Source organism: Hermetia illucens, chromosome 4 (assembly GCF_905115235.1).
Source record: "Hermetia illucens chromosome 4, iHerIll2.2.curated.20191125, whole genome shotgun sequence".
Taxonomy (NCBI): domain Eukaryota; kingdom Metazoa; phylum Arthropoda; class Insecta; order Diptera; family Stratiomyidae; genus Hermetia; species Hermetia illucens.
In genome coordinates this window covers 17,555,651-17,575,763 of record NC_051852.1, presented here as the reverse complement: position 1 = coordinate 17,575,763, position 20,113 = coordinate 17,555,651, and the positions used below count along the sequence as shown (strand labels likewise).

Sequence of the window (20,113 nt, the reverse complement as noted above, 5' to 3'; positions counted from 1 at the left end):
GGAAAACTTGGCAGAGCCTAGCATGCAGAGGAGTTGTCGTAGACTTTCTTGAATAAGTGGATGCATATGTGCAAAACCTTAGTTAGGTTTAGTTAGACTTAGTTAGGCTTAATGGTTTGTGTAAAAAAACGAAAGCTATTCACGAAGGTGAAAGATAATTTATAGTGCAGAAGAATTGACCGGGGGCCTAGAGAAGGACCAGTGGCAGCAAGTTACGCCATTGTTTTTCTTTTATTGTTTGGTTGCAGATGGCAAAGTGCACCTATATTATGTCGTGTAGGTTGATTTGTCTGCCAATTAGGGTTTTGGCAGCAATAGTTATTTGTTGATCTATAAGAGAAATCTCTCGCGTGGTAGCCCAAATCCGAGCGCTGGTGCCACTGAATCTCAGCAGCATGGCAAGATTTCTACGAGCACGTTTATCGAGATCTTTGCACATGGCGTACCAGATCAACTTCGAAGTGGAAGGAGTACAGCTGCTTGACGTTAAGGTATGTCAGGCTATGTACAGTGTCTAAAGCCGGTGATAAATAGGACCTGCCAGATTCCGTCAGAGTGCTGCGGGAAATGGATAAGTTATATGTACTTGAAGATTCGGGAAAGACATATTTGGGGTCCGCTTAAGGCCGATGGGCTCTGAGATCACTCTCGAGCAGAGATTATAGCGCGGATAGCATGCTAACGATTACGTTATCTTCGCGCAATGCAAGTTTACTTCTGGATTGTAAAATTGAGTCCAAATTACGCGGCTCAGCTGAACATCGCACTGGCGGTAGCAATTCAGCAATCTCATGTAAGGGTAAATTTCAGTGGCCAAGAAAGATTTATGGAGGTTTCGAATTTATGTGGCAAAAGTTTGAAGCCGTCGGTAGAGACAGAGTGCCCCAGGCATACTACCTGGCCTTCCTGAACCTCGAAGAGCTGAAAAAGATGTCGAAACGGTATTCGTGATCCCTGGAGGTAATGGAGGCTATGTCTTCCAAGTACGCCGGAAAAGGAGGTCTCAGAGAAGGTGGTCCATTGGCAACTAGAAAGATTTTAAGGCAGAAAACAATTCAAATAGTCAGAGTGAAATTATGCGGTGTTTCCAACGATTAATTAATAGAAGTAATGAAAACTTGTTGTTTCTTTTCCGTTGGTGTAGGTATTTTATTCTTGCAAATACCGATATTTCGGTACTAACTTGCACTGAACTTGTTTGCACTGATGAAGGGAACAAGTGGTTCCCGAAATATGGGTATTTGCAAGAATAAAATACCTACACCAACGGAAACGAAACAACAAGTTTTCATTACTTCTATTAATTCAAATAGTCTAAAAGGTATTTTGACGGCGGTTTGGATTGTCAATCCTCGCGGTGGGGATCTGATAGCATGCCCTCTGTGACTCGATGACCATGAATTCATGCAAACTCACCCCTTCGAGGAGGTACTCCACAATGGGGACCAGGTAGCGATTTTTTGCTGCACATACTTTGAGTTGCCTCTAGTCGCCCGTGGATCGTCAAGTACAGTGCGACTTCTGGGGAAGCTAGGCAGAGTTCATCCATTGGCTGGTCCGAGATCGGATAATTGTTAGAACTAAAAACCACTTAAGCCTTTTGTTTACCATAGCGGATTGAATGAAACGATTGAGACAGATCTCCGAGAGGAAAAGGTAAGGCAATTCAGTTGCCAAACCGTTTACTTGGGTAAGGCCGACAAATTCTTGACAAATATTATAAATCTGGAACTGTAAGTCTTCTAAGATGCTGCGATGATCGAATTGGTTGGCCTCCCGGCCGCTGGTGGTTTATCAAGTACATAGTATTAAGTGTAATGAAAAGGAAAATGTCCAGTTTGAAAATCACATAAAGGGACCACAATTCAAAAAAGTGTTGTATTGGTGCCCTGTACTCCAAAGAGTGAACAGAAGCCATACATCCGTGTTTTTCGCAAGCGTGTGAGCATACCTGGGGTAAAAGTGCCATTAACTGGCCTCAGAGCTATTAAGCCCTTTGATGTGATGCTAGTGAACGCGTCTGCCAACTGTTAAAATCCAACAACAGAAATGCGTACGTCGCCTAGGTTCGAATTCCAACCGAAATCCCTACGTAAGTGTGTCATACGTGACAATCATTGAAGAGTTCCTTGTCGTAAGCATAGAAGCCTACCGCGGTCGTATGAGGAACCAGGGGATCAGCACTCGCGAATGCGGTTACCATAGACATGCTAGTATTAGCAAAGGTGTCGCCTTCTGTACTGGGAATTGCCATATCTTCTCTTTTGGATTGACCTTCCAAAAAAATTCCATGTAGCCATGAATTCTACCGGACGTTTCAACGGATGTCTTCGTTTAGAGTGGGGTGTTCTTGGGGAGTTTTTTGATCTTCGTATTTATCGTCAGTAAGGGAGTCCTTGCTATTTAAAACGTCATTTTCTCTTGGTGCAGTGACGACGATGTTAGCCAACGAAAACACTACTCTACTACACGATTGCACTGGACTCCAACACTGAATCGTTGTTTGTTTTTTCGTTCTTTATTCTTAATTCTGGTAGAGGGATGAAACTGAAGATAGTGGTGTGGCGTCATATCACAAGGGTTTGTCATTAGTTTATGTGTCTTGGGACTTGTACTCTTGTAGGAGATTGCCTTCCCGATGTCTTTGGAGTTACTTTTGCGAATATATGGTGAAAGGTAGCCCCGTTCGAACTTCTGAATAGGGTCTTTCCCTACCTATATGTCAAATGATCATCAATTATTTGATTTTTTTTATCCTTCCTTTTTGAGCGAGATGAAAGGACAAATAAATGAGAACTATTAAGAGAAATACAAAGACAGTTGGCCAATGCTGCTCCCATTTTGTCCTGACAAAGGCTGGATGATTTGGTAATTTTATACTCTACGGCGGGGAGCAATTCGTCCAATGTTTCATCTTTTGTATTATAGATGCCCTATGAACAGAAATTGTTGGTCGTCCAGTCGTGCGACGCCGCTTGGTGAGCAGACATGACCATAGTTGTGATTTTTGTAATTTTTACAGGCTTGACTGCAGACCGAACTGTGAAAACTTTTGTGGACACGACGAACATCGAAACTAAGTCTATTCGCCACTAGGATATCAGGCGTGACCACTTATTTCTATCTCCGTGGATGGTGTCTCCAACATGGGCCGTTCTGGGGCCTGGCTTTTCAAGTCAACCAGTCCCTCTTCCGCGTGGAAGCATTGAGCAATAAAATCATACAGTCTAACAGTGGAGGTTACCCTACGGAGGCGGTCCGTTTAACACAGATTTGCCTCTATTACTTATTATTCCCAGGAAACCGAATTTGCTGGTTTTTAGGCCGCCGTAGGTAACATTATAATGCAATTAAGCGGCCAGAGACAGAATCTTTGGGATAGCAGAGGAGATGACGAAAAAACCTAGGCGCTCTACACTTCGCCTATGTCAAAATTGGTAGCGACTAATGCCCAACCGTCAACTCTGCTACTCCACTCTTTTCACTAGTCACCTCTTATATGATATCTTACCTAATGTGGGTTCCTCAGTCTCGGGTAGGAGAGTGTCAGACGGTGCGATGACCAAGATGTTTGGGGCGTTAGTTTCATGATCTCGTCGTAGTGCCCCGGGTTCGAGTCCTAGCTATAGTCATGGATGTTTGTGATTATCTCAAAGGGTTAGTACAATGGGACTACAAAAGGCCTGAGTGCTCGAACTACGGTTGGAAGTTGTTTGGATTTGGAATTCTTGCTGCATTTCAGTGCAAATACAAAGCATCGATCTTCTTGGCAATCGGAAATTGCTACTACACAATTGGTATCTTAGTACTGATTCATGTGCGCTAGTTCAAGCCCATGCAGGGTTTATTTGAAGCGTCTATACATTCAATTGAAAATGTGCAGACAGGCAACCAACATCAGGAAAGATTATCCATCTCTCGAAGCAAAGGACGTACAAGTCTTATAACACGGATGTCATCGATGGTTGCCATTTATTGCTTGGTGGGGCATAATGCATCAACCACATCTAGGTGCCATCATACACAGTCCATTGAAATGCCTTTCAATTACTTCCAGGAATTCCCCAGAGTTTTACACTTCTCCCATACTGTTCTGCGCCAAGTGCGACTTATTCATCAGCCGTCCTGCAAGATTGCGTTCCACTGCTTGGCGTAGCTAACTATGGAATGTTGGCCCCCCTTAATATTTTCGGACTCCCATTTGGATCTCGAATTCCTCTGCAGCACGAGACATCTTGCGCCATTATATGTCGCTTTAATAATAGCTATTAGTTTCTCCTGCATACTCCAAATACACTCCTTGTTGACGCTCTCGAAAGTCTTCTCCTAATCGACACACGTATAGCGGAAATTAAACAACTAAGTGGAGGCACTTTTCAGTCTCTCCAACTATCGAGAAGCACCTCCATACTGATATCGACGAAATGATGGTATTGATAGTCATCGAGACATTGCAAAGGATCTAGCCTTCCTTGATTATCCTTACAGTGAAACCTCCCAAAGTGCGTCTTTTTTTTGATCCGTGTTATGTTAACAATGCTACCGTAAAGAAGGCTTATCCTTTACTTTTCATGCACCCTAAAACTGCGATGCCTGCTTGGAATGCAAGAGTAGTATCAGCGATACCACCGTTGAAAAAAAGGAGTGTCCGTTTTAGTGGTCTGAAGAAATTGTTATAACAGTTTACCCTCCAAAAACAAGTCTCTCTTCGGCTCTGTTCGTGCGTAGCTCTGACTTCTCTAAATCCGTCGGGATCTACTGTGACACTAGCAATCATGGCATAAGAGCGGTTCTCATGCAGAAGGTAGAGGAAAAAGGTTAATTTCCTATAGCGTAGATGTTTGACGAAATATCGCACAGGAAGCAGAAGAGAACTTGAAACACATAGCCCAGAGTTACAGTACGGTAGGTAGGTAGGTATCAGTGGGGCTACCAGGAGCCCAATTAGCGCTGTAATGCGCCATTTTGATGCCACAAACTCCTAAGACCATGACTACTGCTATGAGAGCAAGGAGGCAGAGTTCAGTCGTCTGAGAACTTCAGAGCCACCCCGTAGCATTTAGGTGGGATAGCAGCTTGAAATCTCTCTGAGGTCCCCAAAGAATGATTTACTCAGTGTCCTTAGCTTGACTCTAGTCAGAGCTGGGTAATCGCTAAGGGAGTGCCTGAGGGTTTCCCCGTCTTCTCCGCAGCTTTGGCAATGCGAATTGTGGGGTGTATTGTGTAGAGCGCCGTAATCTTGTATGCATTTGCACGCGTCTGGCATAGGAGCTCTGGAGTGATCGGGTTTGGTTATAAGCGGGTCAAATCCTCCTTAACTGGACACAGGTGATAAGCCTACACCATTTGAGATCGGAGGCTTTCAAGCAGTGTGAGTAGATTCCGCCCTTGATAGTCGCTAGCAAGACACCCACCGAAGGACTGCCAAGATCAGGGACCCGCCTGGCCAATCCGTCAGCCTGCTCACTCCCCTCGATTTTCCTATGACCGGGAATGCAGAGGAGGGTGACCTTGTGCGTCCTGCCTAGACTATTAAGGGCATTTTTGCACTGCCCTACCAGTCTGGAGAATGTCATGGCCTTAATGGCCTCTTGGCTGTCGGTTAAAATCACTATGTTACGTTTGGGGCTCGGATCATGCCTCAACTATCCACAGGCTTCCAGTATCGACTGTACTTCCGTTTGGAATACACTGGCGAAACCTGGGAGATCATACGACCACAGACCATCTTTGATTCATCGGTGAAGAATACTGTGTTAAAACCTTGCAACATGCCGCCGATCTTTCACTCTGCCCTGGTTGGAAAGTCCACAGCAAAGTTTCTCGGGAAGCTCAACTTGCGTGTGCCATATTTCGTGGGGAATGCCCAGATTTCCCGAGGTACTTGGTCTGGAATGTTACTATGACCCTTGGGCTTGGCTGTCGAGCACCGGGACTTACATAGTCTGACGTGATGTGGAGGTCTAGGGGGAGGAGATGGAGGAGTACATTGAGAGCATCTGCCGGGTAAGACTGCAGAGCCCCAGTAGCATCTGCACACGCGCTGTGTACATCCTCCACCAAAGACCCCAGTAATACCGTACATCTGAACTGCAATCTTTCATTTGAAATCACTGCAACCAGATGTACTCTCTGCGGCATTCCATGCACCATTATCCTATATATCGAAAAGAAAATTTCCGCATATAATATGCATAAATCCATTTCATCGATAACTTTCTGAAGTAGTAATCCAGCTTCGCTTACGTATTTAATTACATATTCAAGCCTTTCACCGAACACATTAAAAACGGCGAATCTACAAAAAAAAAAGAATCTATTGAGATCAACTTGAAAAGAACTTTCAAAAGAGTTTGATATGGTTCGCAGGCGGGTGATTTTCGAGTATCCACTTCCAGTATCCACTTGCTCAAAGGATATGCACACAGGCCAATAACAACTTTCCATGCATAAATTTCACCTAAATCTGTTTTCTCGGGGCTTATCAGATACTCGAAAGCACTCTCTTTGCGTGTTCGTTGCATCCTTCAATAACTCATTCTGGCGTGTTGTAGATAAATTGAAGCGTTGAAGTGCATGCTGCTCGCAGATAAGGCTGAAGGTGGGATTAAAAGTCAAGGAAGAATGGATGACCTTTTACCATAAGGACTATTGTAAGGAGCTTCAGATATCAAATTAACGATTCTGCACGCTTAGCTACTGGAATTATAATCTCTTTTTCAAAGAAAGGCTCTGAATTTATATTCGTTGTCAATAGTGGATTGCTTTCGAATAACGTACCTAATCGATAGCGATTTTTCGCAATCTCAGCCTCGCCTATTCCATCCTACAATGGGAACATTCGCCCGGCTTTTTCCTCGGAATTGAACAATACATTCAGCGGGTCCTAAGCAACAGCAAATGTGTCGCACGCATGAACCAAGGCTATCCCCGGGTATTAATAAGTGCTGTTATCGTTATCTTTATTACAACATTGCAGCGAATTCCGTAAGCAACTATAATCCCTCCACATGTACGTATTTTCCGGGAGCTGTGTGCAAACAAATCCGAAAAGCTCCAGTTTCCAAGTCCGATAAGCAACAACAAAATGGGGGTATCCATAAACTAGCGTCTGTATAGCATGTTTAGGATGTTTGTGCATCCATCATAGGTTGGTTATGTGTTTCCTATACTCGTATGTATGTACACATGTGCTTTGCTTCAAATCTGGGATCATGTGGACCAGAGTTCGTATCGAGCCAAGAAGCAGCCTTGAAAAATTGCTAAAATCCCCAATCGTAGGAGCTTATGCCGACTTTGAAAGTGAATTTTTAATAAGTTTCTAATCAAATGGAATCCTTTCGAGTGAAGGACTAACACGAAAATTGATTTGTGATATTTATAATTCCAAAGGTCAGGCACTTTTAATCAGATGATATTTAGTGTTTCGCTGGGAATTTCTGATGGGACAATCAATAGTTAAGTAAGACTAAAAGGACGATCTGTCCTGAATGTACATCTGCACATAGCATAGATAATCCTAATAAGGTCTCAGTTTACGCAACTTAGAAGTCTATATAAAAATGAAAGGGATAAAAATAAGGACATTTTCCGACCCCACAAACATCCTTTACACAAGCAGAGTTCAAGCCAGAGGACGAGGGCGAGGGGCCGACACCTAACCACTTCAGTTATCCTTTCAATGTACAACAATACGATTCAAAGATGGTGAAACTGCTTAATGGGGTGAATTTTTTTAAATGGTGTTTTGACTTCTGTGTTTTTCCTTGAACTTAGGAGCGAGGAACAACACTCATAGTAGATAAAATTGAACATAAAGTTTAAGTTATGAATAACAGGGGTATGAAGACGGTATATCTTGCTGGATTTCCTCTTGGGATTCAGTATTCTGTAAGGGGCTCATCCCAAATGATGATGTGAAGCTTCACTGAAGACTATCTGGTACCATTGGGATATCCCTCCGAAAGCCCCAGCTGTTTGTTTTTTGTTTTGTTTTATGGGCGGAGATGGAAATTTCAAAACGACGCCGCTGTGCCAGGTTGCCGCAGTCTTTGGGATTCCCACACATTAAAACCACTCCCACTTCTCCGCCCACATCCGCGCGGGGTCATCGTGAAGAATTACTTCGCGAGGAGGGATCTGGTTTACGCTAGCACAGATAAGTCACGCGGCCATCGCATTTTTCGTGCTCGATTCAGTTCCTGCAGCTTTTTCTGAATCGCAGTTACTGTTGCGTTTATTGCCCCGCAATTTCCTTCCGACTTCAATCTCGGTGCTCTAGGACAACGGATGTAGCGGCGCATTCGGGACAGTCTGGAGGCTCATCGAATCAGAAGCGTTGCAAGTACTTCCTGTAACTACCGTGTCTCGTAAGGAGCTCGACCCACCTCCCAATACACGGGATCCAGCGGCCTTTTTTGAAATTATCCCACCGTTGCTACCATCGGAAGCCCGCAGTCACTTCGGCCTGATTCCCCCTCCTTCTCTGGTGAAGACAGTGTACGTTGGAAGATCCAAGGAAATCATTCCCACCATGACACACACTGCCTCACCGGAGATTGCCCTATATGTACACTTTCCGTGCGATTGGCCGGACTTACCCTTCTTTGGTTCACTGTGTTATCCAGTACGCACTTCTAGACAAGAGCTAGGTATAACAGGATTCCACCACCCCTCCTGCAGCCGGCGACTAGATTTTGGCCCTCCAATATTAGGTATTGTTTTTGTGCGATTGGTAATTAGGACCGCCTCCGTCTTATCTTCCGCCAGGTCCAGTTTCATTATTTGGAGCCATGCTTTGATAGCATTAATGGTTTCACTTCCATACAGTTCCATGTCCTGGGGCTGTTTTGCAACTACTACCATTGCCAGGTCGTCTCCAAAACCAATCAATGTTGCCTACTTTTGAACGTGAAGAAGTTCCGCAGCAGGGTCCTCACCTGGGGGAACACCTGCTGTCACAACATATTTCATCGGACCGTCGTTCTTCCGGTACAAAAGGACTCTCCGAGAGGTGTTCTTTTCAATCGTTGGCTGAGGCTCACTTTCTTCCTGTTGGGGGAAAAGATTAGGATTATTTTGAACAAGAGTCGCAGGCGCGCCACTTCGGGGCGAGTTTTGTCCACGAATCTTGTTCATTAAAACTTTCGACGCAGCGCTCCACGGGTTCGTATTTGCTTCAAGGCACAACTGCTTGTATCAATTCCGCTTACTTTCCCGTATAGCCTTCTTAAGTTTAGTTCGCCGATTGTGGTACCAGTGCCGATGTTCTGGCTTCTCTCTTGTCCTTTGGCAAAGCCTCCTCGCTCGCAGACAAGATGGTCTCAACAGCGCGATTTCTTGGTTCCATCAGCAGTTTGGTTTCCCACTATGGTGGAATTACCGCCGCGGCATTGTAGATCGCGCTGACATAGCTGGCTCAATTTTTGCAGTGCCATTCCCTTCGGGCCATGATCTCCTTCTAAAAAATAATAATAATAATCGCTGGCGCAACAATCCAATTGAACCAGGGCCTTAAAGTGTGTTAGGTACCGTGCCGGTACGGATTATTACCCTGATTTGACTCAAGTACTTATTCACAGCTGAGTCGACTGGTATCTGATGCCAAATCACGATTCAAATTTCACCAGTGAGATTTGAACCACGACCTTCCGTACGACAGCATTGTGCTCTAACCACTCAGCTATTCGGCTCCTTCTGAAGCCGGCAGAAAAGTTTCTTCCTCGAAAGCTCCAGTGGACCACCCTTCTATCCTGGCTTTTCCATTTCTGTTCCTCACTCGATCGTCGCCTCCTCCGTTTCTGATGTCGCGAAAGATGGCCTGGTGTTCACTGTGGATGTAGGGTTCACTCATCCGCTAGACCATCCTTCTCGCCAACGAGGTACTGGGGTAAGACAGATCGAAGATTAGGCCTAACCCTCTGCTTCGGATGGTGGGCATGGGCACATAACGTTGGTTAGTACGAAGTCCAAGTCCGCCGTTGCCTTTTGCGGTTGCAACACCGGCTCCTGGGAATTCGATTGTTTTTTGAATGGCTTGTCGTCCGCATGCCCATATCGTCGCGATTTTAAATCAATCCTTCGACGTCGCACTATCGTAATTTCCGCAAAGTTCTCAGATTATCAAAACGTCCACATACGACACTTGAATGGTTTGCGGCTGCAGTGGTTAAGGTTGATTTGTATCAACCTCATTTAGCCCTACGATCCAGCTCCCTCCTGTATTTCGGGCACCTGCCACCACCTGCAACGTGCCGTCCACTCCCTTTTTCCATTTGCACAACATGCATCGCGCGTCTCTGATAAGATGGCCTTCATTTCCACACTTCTTTCACCTTCTCGTCCTATCGGGTAAGGTGATCGAAATCGAGGCATTAGAAGCATCTCTGGGGAGATTCCTTTTCCCTAAGTCGGAACACGACCCAACTTATTATTACCCAGCCCGCGGTAATCAGTTTATTCCCTGATTCCACCGGCAAGCTTATGATAGTGGTCTGTGTACCTCCCTACGGCTTCTTCACTTTCTTTATAGCGCATTTTTCTATTCCGCTAAGGTTGAATTGTTCTCTTAGCGCAGCACATATCCTCTAGTGATGTGACCTCGTCTAGGCTTTTGCACTCGATTACCACCCGTTGCCTTCGAGCTTTTACTTCAGCTTGTTCACCTAGCACCTCCATCTGACCGCAAAAACTATCTGCTGTCTATTCGCTGGATTTGTCTAGCTCCAGTACCAGATCCCCCTTTTGCTTACGTTTGATACGACTCACACTGCCGCCGAGGTCTGTCCATTCCGGATCGGCTTTGACTTTTCGAAAGATATCGGTGTAAGGCATGTCTTCTCTATTGGAAATAATGATTATTTCCGAACGAATTTTTTTTCTCCTTCTTCCGCTTTTTGCGGCCCACCTTTGTCCATTGTTCGGGTTTACGAGCTGTAGACTCTTCTCGTTTTATCATAGTTGGGGCCGTAGTCGGAGAACTAAGAAACCGGGAACTTTCGCAAGATCCTTTACGTGGGGTAGCTTTTTCCCCCCGTTCTTACCTACCTTATGCTGACTAGGCGCCACCTGTTTCTTTCGCGTGAGTTTGCCACATGAAGCTTGGCCGTTTTTCTCCTCCACCGCCCTAATGTAGGACAACTTAATGCCACGTATCAGAGCCCTGCTATTTTTGTGGATATTTCCCCTCTCCTTAATGGACTCACAAAGTCCATTTATGCGTTTCTCCAGTACTGCTTACCACGCTCGTCCTTTTCAGTATCGGTAATTATGTCTATCTGGGGACTATCCAAGCCCCTTTTCGAGTCCCACGACGAATCTCGACTGTCTTGGGGCAATATTTCCCTCAGTGGTGACCTCCCAAATTTTGAGCTTTTGCGAAAAGAATCCGGTGTAGATCTCATTTCTACTCCACTAAGATCTCTTATAGCATTAGATGCCAAAGTAGCCAAATTTCCCACACAGCAGTGCGATCGCTGGATATCGACGGCCGAGAGCCCACTTAGTCACTGTCAAAAACTGCGGGTAGTGGGTTTCCGAAGCCTTGCATCGTAAGAAAACTACCTTACTCGTCCTCCATATTTGGTTTGATTTCTGGGTTTCCTTCCCATAGCCAATTTTTATTCACGGTAGGACGTTTGCTTCCCATCTACTCGGCCTGCACATAGGCATGCCCATGCACGCACATCACCTGATGCAGCCCATAACACATCCACCGAGCGTTCCCTTATTCGCAAAAAGGGACGCACCTGACGGGAGATTTGGAAACACCATTCAGCCCCAGCTATTAGAGATATCTTGGAGGGTACGCCTTCGACCCAGTGATTTCACTGGCCACAAGGAGCTTCATTATGGCTGTGACAACTTGTTCATAAATGTTGAGACTGAATATATCAAAGATCGACACCACCATTACATCACTGAAGAGCTTTGATTTTGGCCGCAAAGCCAGTTCTTGTCAGAAGGAGTCCATCGAATTTTAGAGTTTTTGTTGCATTGCATCTATTGTTGCGTTCCAATTTGTCTCTGAACCAAACACCTCCTCTCCTCCAATGAAATAATCGGTTGGGAAGGCTGTAAAGGCAGTGCTAATTATCCTTACTTCAAGTGGTAACTTGATAAAGTGAAGTATAATGTGATCTAGGTCCTCATGTGTAACCGGACAGTCTGAAGCGATGCAAATATTTCCTATGATCATCGTATCCATAAGGAGCAGGTAGGAAATATCTTAATTCTCCATGTCTTCGCTCTATTCGTTTCTGTATATGCGGAATCAATATATGTGTCTAGTGGCTTTTTTCGGGATTGATCCACCGCTGCTGTCACTTTTGCGTGAAAAGGCAGGTATAAGTGGCCGTTTTGAAGAGCCCAATTAGCGCTATGGTGTAACAACCTGCAGCTTTGACGAAGGATGGTTAATTACTCACTCTGTAGTCAGAGATTTCTTTAAGATCCTCACAGAATTGTTTACCTAGTGTTCGCAGCCTGGCTCTAAAGGTTTCCCGCTCCTCTCCATTGCTTCGGCAATATGAATCGTTATAGATCAGTGCTCCCTGCAAACCGCCGTAATCTTAGACGCGTCTGACTTAAAAGCTCTCGCGCTCGAATCTCATTACAGGGGAGCCTAATTCTCCTTAGTTTGGCGCAGGTGGTGAGCCTTCGCCATCTGAAGCGGGCAGTTGCTGAGTAGTGCAAGTAGAATTCATTCTTCACTGTTGCCATCGAGACACCGATTGAACCGACTGAGGGACTCTCAAGAACCGAGCCCCGTTTGGCTAATCCGCCGGCTCGCTCATCCCCCTCTTTGAATTCTAATAACATCAATTCTGTTGCAATTCTTGCTATAGCCGACCGCCAGACAAAGAATCCACATCAGGAACCAACCACGGCTATGTACAACTAAAAATTTATCCTCAGCCGAAGACTCCATTTCTTTACAAAGGACCTAAGTTTATAAAGGTTTTCTTCACCCTCAGATCCATGCGTAGTTTCCAATTTAATTTAGGATCCATGATCACATCCAGATTATTTACATTACAGGAGAGTCCCAATTTGTGTCCATTTAGCCGCATGATGTGTAACAAAACCCGGCTTCTGTCCAATATCAACGGAATTTCATGCATCAACATTAACCACAATACCGGAGAGAATGGGTCATTCTGGGGCGTCCCTCTTCTCATAGCTCTGGCAAAATGGCTATTCCCTAGGTCAATTAGGATTATACTGATCTTAGCATGGATATCATCCAATGGGTGAGAGACCCCTTCAGTCATTTTCTTTTTAAAGCCTCTTTGATGGTTTTGCTACTAACTGTGTTTGTTACGTCATGAAGTAAGCCTGCAAAGCTTTGGAAAAGGACGACTAAGTGAATATCCGAGACGCGTTTTGGGGTTTTTAACACGAAAGTAGTAGAGAAGTGGCCCACTTTCAGCATGGCTAACTCAAATGATTATTTCTTTGCTTTTTTCTCTCTTTCAGCTCGCAGGGATTGTGAGGGCTTGCTGATACAGTCTCTACTTTCTTTCTTCGCTTTTTTCGCCGCTGTGGAGATGTGTTTCCAAGATGTAAGAGTAATTTTTGGGCTAGTGCAATTCCCAAATATTTGACCTCTGTTTCTAATTTCAACTCCATGTCATGTAATCTAACGACTCTCAAGTGATCGAGCTTGCAGTTCCCAATAAATGGTACTACGTTGACCTTAGCTAGATTTATGCACAGCCTCGTCTTTCTGCACGTTACCAATGACTCGAAGTCCAAATTGGATTCTGTCACATGGGGTATCCTCGTATTTGTCCTACATATTGAAACAGTGGCATCGGTGTAACCCTGAATCGGAATTCTACCGTCCACTAGCTCTCTTAGGGGTTCGTTAAGTATCAAACTCTACTTCTACTCCTACGAACAACGTTGAGTAGTGTTTTTGGTCATCAAATTTGTAGATGTTGGTCCTTCTCTTCACCTACTCTCCAACATTCTGTTCATCCAGAAGATCCCACTCCCTTGTGGATTTGGGAATCTCATATTTCTGTGTGCGATGTGTTATAAAACACTCCCTCGATGTCAAAAGCTCTCTTGTTCCAATGACAATACGTACTGCATCAGTTAGCTAATGCAAGGCGGTTCACCGTCCTGCCCGGTAAACGTGTTGGCACGGATGTAGATTACGCATCAGAATACTAGTTCTAATATAGTTGTCTCTGACCTTCCCCATCATTTTAAGTAGGAACGATGCCTGCCAGATTGGTCTGAAAAATTTAAAGTGTCCTTTTCATTAGCTTTCGAAATACAGACCATTCTTCCCCGCTTTCATCAACTTTGGCATTCATCCCAAAGTTGCACCTTACTACTCTTACGGAATATCCTAAGATAATTGTTAAGCATTTCGGAAGTAGTGTTGGGAAGATATCATCTACTCCGGATGGTGCTATTAGTTTAAAGGCTCCCCCTTGCCAACCTTACTCTAGCTTCCGAGAATACTTCTTTTGCTCGTTTCTAAATCACCTTTCCTTCAGTTTTTCCATGATGGAAGGGGGGGGGGGGGCAGGATCGTGTAGGCAGAATGCTGTTGCATTTCGCCGTGGGGTGCACCACGGGAAATGAACTCTGAGAAACCCATGTTCCTTGCCCTCCTCATTCTCGATAAACGTCTGATCTTCCTTCTTTGGCTTGTCTTTGGCTATAGCTTTGTATAGCCTGGATGTTTCTGTGGTTTGTTCGATCCGTTCACAGAATTCCCTGAAGCTATTTTGCTTTGCTTTTCGGATTGTGTTCTCATACGTCGTCAGTACTTTTTTGTACTTCAGCTAGTCCTCGGTTCGTTTCGGCCAGTTGAAAAGTTTTCGGACATGCGTTATCCTTCCGAATAGGTCCGTTTTCCACCAAGGTTTGTCACTTGATGACTTAGCTGTCTTAGCCGGACAGCTGGCGTTATTGCTAAGGATAATTTCAGGAAGGTACTCACTTCTTCAACTGATGTCGCTGCCTCCCCAGATCTTAGACGAGCATAATTGGTAGCGCTTTCATCTTGCGAACGTTGCCACTCTTACGACTAATTCCGGTGGGAGCGAGGTCTCGTCTCCTAAGGAGTATCCTGTTGCCTCCCCCAGTTTCCAGTGAGACATGAATAGCCATAAGCTTCCAAGCTAGAAACTCTGTTTGGGAATGATGCAAGCTCGTGGTTTTTCACAAGAGGAATGCTAAATTATCTGGATTTTCCTTGAAGAATCCGAATTTGTTCCCAGTCCCCCCCCCCCCCCCCCAAATTCTAGAGCTAGCACTATCCTGATATTATCCTTGGAACTTTCCTTTCGTTGTCAGGCTTAAGCCCTGGCAGGTTTAGGTCAAAGTCATTCAACTTTTCCTTTTCTATGGGCAGCACTTGTCTGCTCGTCCTCTCCTTTCAGCTTCTACAACCTGAACGATTCCTTCGAGCAGGTCGGTAGGCTTTCCATCCGATGTTTACCGATGTAATGGAGAAAACTGATTCTCAGTGTTGATGTGCTTCCGCCTGATGGGCCAGTTTGTATGCGGTATGGGGTACTCATATATTTTCCACTAGTGAGGCGGTTAGAAGGACCGTCGTACCATAGCCTCCAGTAGCACGGCAAAGTCAAGATTACTCACTGAGGCGACCAGGTATCAATGAGGACGTTAGTCAAACTGTCAAGCAGAGCCGGAGGGAAAAAATCGGGACCAGGGTGAAAATTATGCGGAAAATTCCGCTGTAAAAATTACGTGAGCTTCCTCTCGGGGAAACTCTGGGCCCTTCCGGCTCTAGCTTTAGCATATATTCATAGCTCCAAGCTGGTGCCCTGCTGGTGCTTTCCACCATAGTATAAATTTCTTCTCCCGCTGAATAATGTACGAATAAAGCTACATTATCAATCGTTGAAACCGATCACTTACACATATTTCATTTGCAACGGCCTCCCTCCCTCATTTCCTCCCAATCGATTTAAACTTAAATCGCATTCTTCTATTATTTCCGGTCCCAAGTATCTCTATTAATCTTAAACTCTATTTTCGTGACTTCCTTTTCCCACTTTTATTTCATCCGGAATTTTTTCAATGGGATTCCTCCCGTAGGTCTACGAACACCAGAGACATATTTTTACCCAATTGACTTATGATTGGGTTTAATAATCTCGGAAAGCTTTTAGCCTTAAAGCCAGCAGACCGAATAATTAGATGACGGTGGGTGGGAAATAGGGCGAAAAGGTCGGCAGGGATTCCGGAAGAAGTCAACAAATGGCTATGGGATTTCTTTTGTTTTTAATTTACAGGAGAAGAGAAAAAGTCCCTTTTTCGGTAGATTCCAATGAGTTTGGGAATAATTTACAGAAATTATAGTTGGGTATCTTCGCTATTAAAGTTGATTGTCTGATAAGGGCAATGATTCGTGTAAATTGAATTAACCCCCGAAAGTAGGATTTCACGGACTTTAATGAGTTTGAATGTTTTTCTTTCCGAGGACACCATTTTTTATGGCGAAAAGCGCGATGAGGACAGCTATTACTCCCGTGGCTCCCCGAAAGATGAGACCGTACTTTTTTTAATTCCCCATTCATACGGAATGAGCCTAATGTACAGTGCTAATATCTTTTCCTGTATTCATTACTTTCGGTCACAGCCTTTTAAGATTCATGGCAACAAAATGAAATGTACCCCGGCTCCTGATATTTTTGGCCTTTGAGTGATTTCCATGCCACACCAGCAGACATGAATGTGTAATATGTAAAGTTTATTTCGCAGGACCTTCTTGTTGGCAATCGAATCGGAAACATCCTCTACGGCATAGATACGTCCCGGTTTCATAAGCGGCCAGGACATATATGATATTACACGTATGCCCACATGCCATGTTCACGCATCACGTGCCCGGGCCATTTCCCTGAAGACTCAATTCCATTTGAAACCAGTGAAATGGAAACGAAGGAATATTGTGCTGTTGTCCTCCTTTTGGTGGTTATTATGGTTTTGTTTTTCATGACGATGTTGTATTCCTTTTGATCTATTATATTTGTTGACTTGTGCGAAACAAGATTAAAATTTTCCTTAACTGGAGTCCTTTTTTTCTTGATGGAAATTCACTTGGTTCGAGCGAGTGTCAATTTTAGTTATACTTCTAAACTGCATAACTCTGGGAATGTATCAGCCTTGTGTGGACGATGCATGCGTGACAAATCGATGTAAGATACTACAGGTAAGTTTAAATTATAGTTACATAAACATCTTTGTGAATTACTAATAGAATAGTTTAACATTTTATTAACAATAAGTTCAAGGGGAGTTTATAGAGGTGTTTAAATATCAGCGCTTTTTTTAATAGAGAAACAAACACAGAGACTCTGGATGCAATCCACTTGGTTGCTGGGGAGCCCCGCGACAACTTAGGTCAGGTGGCTCAGCTGCAGTAGATGGTGGCAGCATTGTGGTTCTTTGCGTTCGAGGCGTTGGACTAAATCAAGGTCTAGATCCTCCTCCCGGAATGGGTCCGATCGGAAGTCGTTGGGACCTTCGGCAAGTACCAGGCCATGCTGGTACTATAGTATGTTTGCTGAAAATCTAAGAAATGTACCAGCTCCTGCAATTTCTTGTCAAACAAATCAGACTTGCGGGGGGTTCAACGCACTACCGTGGCTAGTCTTTCTAAGCTCGTTAACCATGATTTTCAATACCACATTAGCACGATTGGTTTCCCATTTTTCTCTACCATTACCATTACCATTGCAGAAGCTCGCAGTTGCGCAGAAAGAATTCGAAGAACTTCTTAAGCAGGGTATTTGCAGACCTCCAGACCGTTGTTGGTCTTCGCCACTTCACATGGCCCCTAAGTCCAACGGCGAATGGAGACCTTGTGGCGACTACAGACTACAGACTGCAGACTCAGACGTTTCCAAAGCGATACCTTATTCCACTCATGCATGATCTTGTGCATCGTATTGCAACTGCCGTATTTTCTCGATCTTGGATTTAGGCATACCATCAGATCCCTGTAGCTGCCGAAGATATACCAAGAACGAAACTATGCACACCTTTTACTAGGATGATTTTTAAACTGTGCAACGTGGCGCAAATCTTTCAAAAATTCATCCATCTCTGCTACGAACCCTCAATTGCTGTTTCATATATTTGGATGATGTTCTGGTCGCGTCTTCCTCCGAGTCGGAGCATTTAGAGCATCTCGAGTGCATTTTTCAACGTCCACTTGAAGCCAGTCTAGTTCTTAACGTTGGGAAATACAAATTTCTACAATAACAGGTGGGATTTCTCGACTACCTGATTACCTCTGAAGGTATCCAATCGGACCCAGTTAAGATGCAAGCAATCTCGAACTTTCCGCTTCCAAAAACCGTTAAGGATCTCAGAAGATTCTTGGCCATATTAAACTTCTAGCGTCGTTTCTAGCCCAACGCCGCCCACCATCAATTGATCCTTAACGCCCTCTTGTCTAGGCCGAAAACCAAAGATTCCCGTCTGATTGTGCGGTTCCCAGAGGCTGTCAAAACATTTGAGGCCACCAAGCAATAGTTGGTGAATATTACACTTGTAGCATTCCTTCAGCAAGATGTACCTCTGACCGTATTCGTCGATGCCTCAGACATTGCTGCTGGTGCTGCTCTTCACCAAAAAGTGAACCAAATCTGACAACCGTTCAGCTAATTCTCCAAATAGCTCGACCCCCTTAACGGAACTTAATCACCTATGATCGTGAGTTTCTAGCCATGTAAGCCGGACAAAGCGTCCCCTCGCCAACTTTGGCACTTGAGTTTTATTAGTCAGTTCACTTCCGACATTCAACACGTGTCTGGAAAAGATAACGTAATTGCTGGCGCTTTGTCACGTGTTGCAGAGGTAAAAGTCCCCGCCACGGTCGATTTTCCGGCAATTGCCGAGGCGTAGAAGCACGACGCAGTTCCTCAGAGCTTGAGGACCAATTCCAAATAACATTTGGGGAGTTTCCTATCTTCGGCCCAACATCCAGTATATACTGCGAGACATCAGACAAGGGACCATGGTCATGTATTCCGGATGATTTCCGAATGGAAGTATTTCACGCTGTTCACGATCTGACGCACCCAAGCATTCCGACAACGAATCGGTTAGTCATCGCCAAATATTTCTGGCCGTCCATGAGCATCGCATCGCAGAAGTGAAAAACTACAAAGTATGTAAGGAAAGAGGTAGGCAGGATCCCTCGGTCCACCAAGCGTTTCCATACCATTCACCTCGATATCATTGGCTTTTTGAGAAGCTTCTTGGTAGCAGGTCCTGCTACCTGGCAGGTAGCAGGTCCTGCTCGTTCTACCTGGCCTCCGAACAGCCAATGGTGTAGAATTTGCTGCAAATCTCGAGGAGCTTGAATATGGGGAGAATCTAAGATTGCCCAGCGACTCTATTCTCGAAATTAGGTCGGGACTCAACGCAATGCAAAACCTGATGCCACCACCACTCGCGAACCACGCGAAAACCGTGACTGTTGTGCCCAGGGCGATAACGAGCGAGGCCGACAATATTATAGCCTCAATGAACGAACGGATCTCCTTGGCTCGACTAAAGCTCTTCCCCCGGCAAGAGGCGAGAGGCGTGTGACGCGTCCACTTTGACTTGCGGCAGTCGAGTTGAGGAAGCTGCGCGTCTGATTCCTCGCTGAAACCCCCGTTTGGTTTCAGGTGGAGGAGGAGTTTTTTCGCGGAGCAAACAACTTGTAGTCCGCATGCGCGCAAGTGCGAATCGAGTTGGCCACGACATCGAAAAACAATTTTTCACAGCGAAAATTGTTTTTCAACGTCAAAAGGAGTTCGAACTTAAACACAGCAGGAGAAGAGTTGCCACTCTTTTCATGATAATTAGAATAATTTCAGTTGAGCCTCCCCCCCCTCCCGTCAGACCAAGAACTTTGGTATTGTGGGTGTTGTCTTCAGTCCAACGCTACCTGCTGCTCCTTCAGAGTCCAGAGCCATTTGGCTAAGATCCATGAACCGGCGAGAGACCAAACCAAAGCTAATGACATCGCTTAGTTGAAGTATTTGAGGAAGGATGTCATTGTCCATTGAACTCCTCCATATCCTCCGAATGTGGGAGCATGAAGAACGTCACCGTTAACAAAAATAAA

At 44.8% G+C, this 20,113-nt stretch overlaps 1 protein-coding gene across 4 annotated transcripts in view; it reads left to right on the top strand.

Moving 5' to 3' along the window:
• LOC119653747 (voltage-dependent T-type calcium channel subunit alpha-1G) overlaps window positions 1-20,113 on the top strand; it is a 254,747-nt gene that overhangs the window by 109,435 nt on the left and 125,199 nt on the right. For all 4 annotated transcript variants that reach the window (XM_038058675.1, XM_038058673.1, XM_038058676.1 and 1 more), the window contains exon 4: window positions 17,089-17,200. In XM_038058675.1, the coding sequence (XP_037914603.1) occupies window positions 17,089-17,200 (112 nt within the window). The remainder of the gene's footprint in view (window positions 1-17,088; window positions 17,201-20,113) is intronic.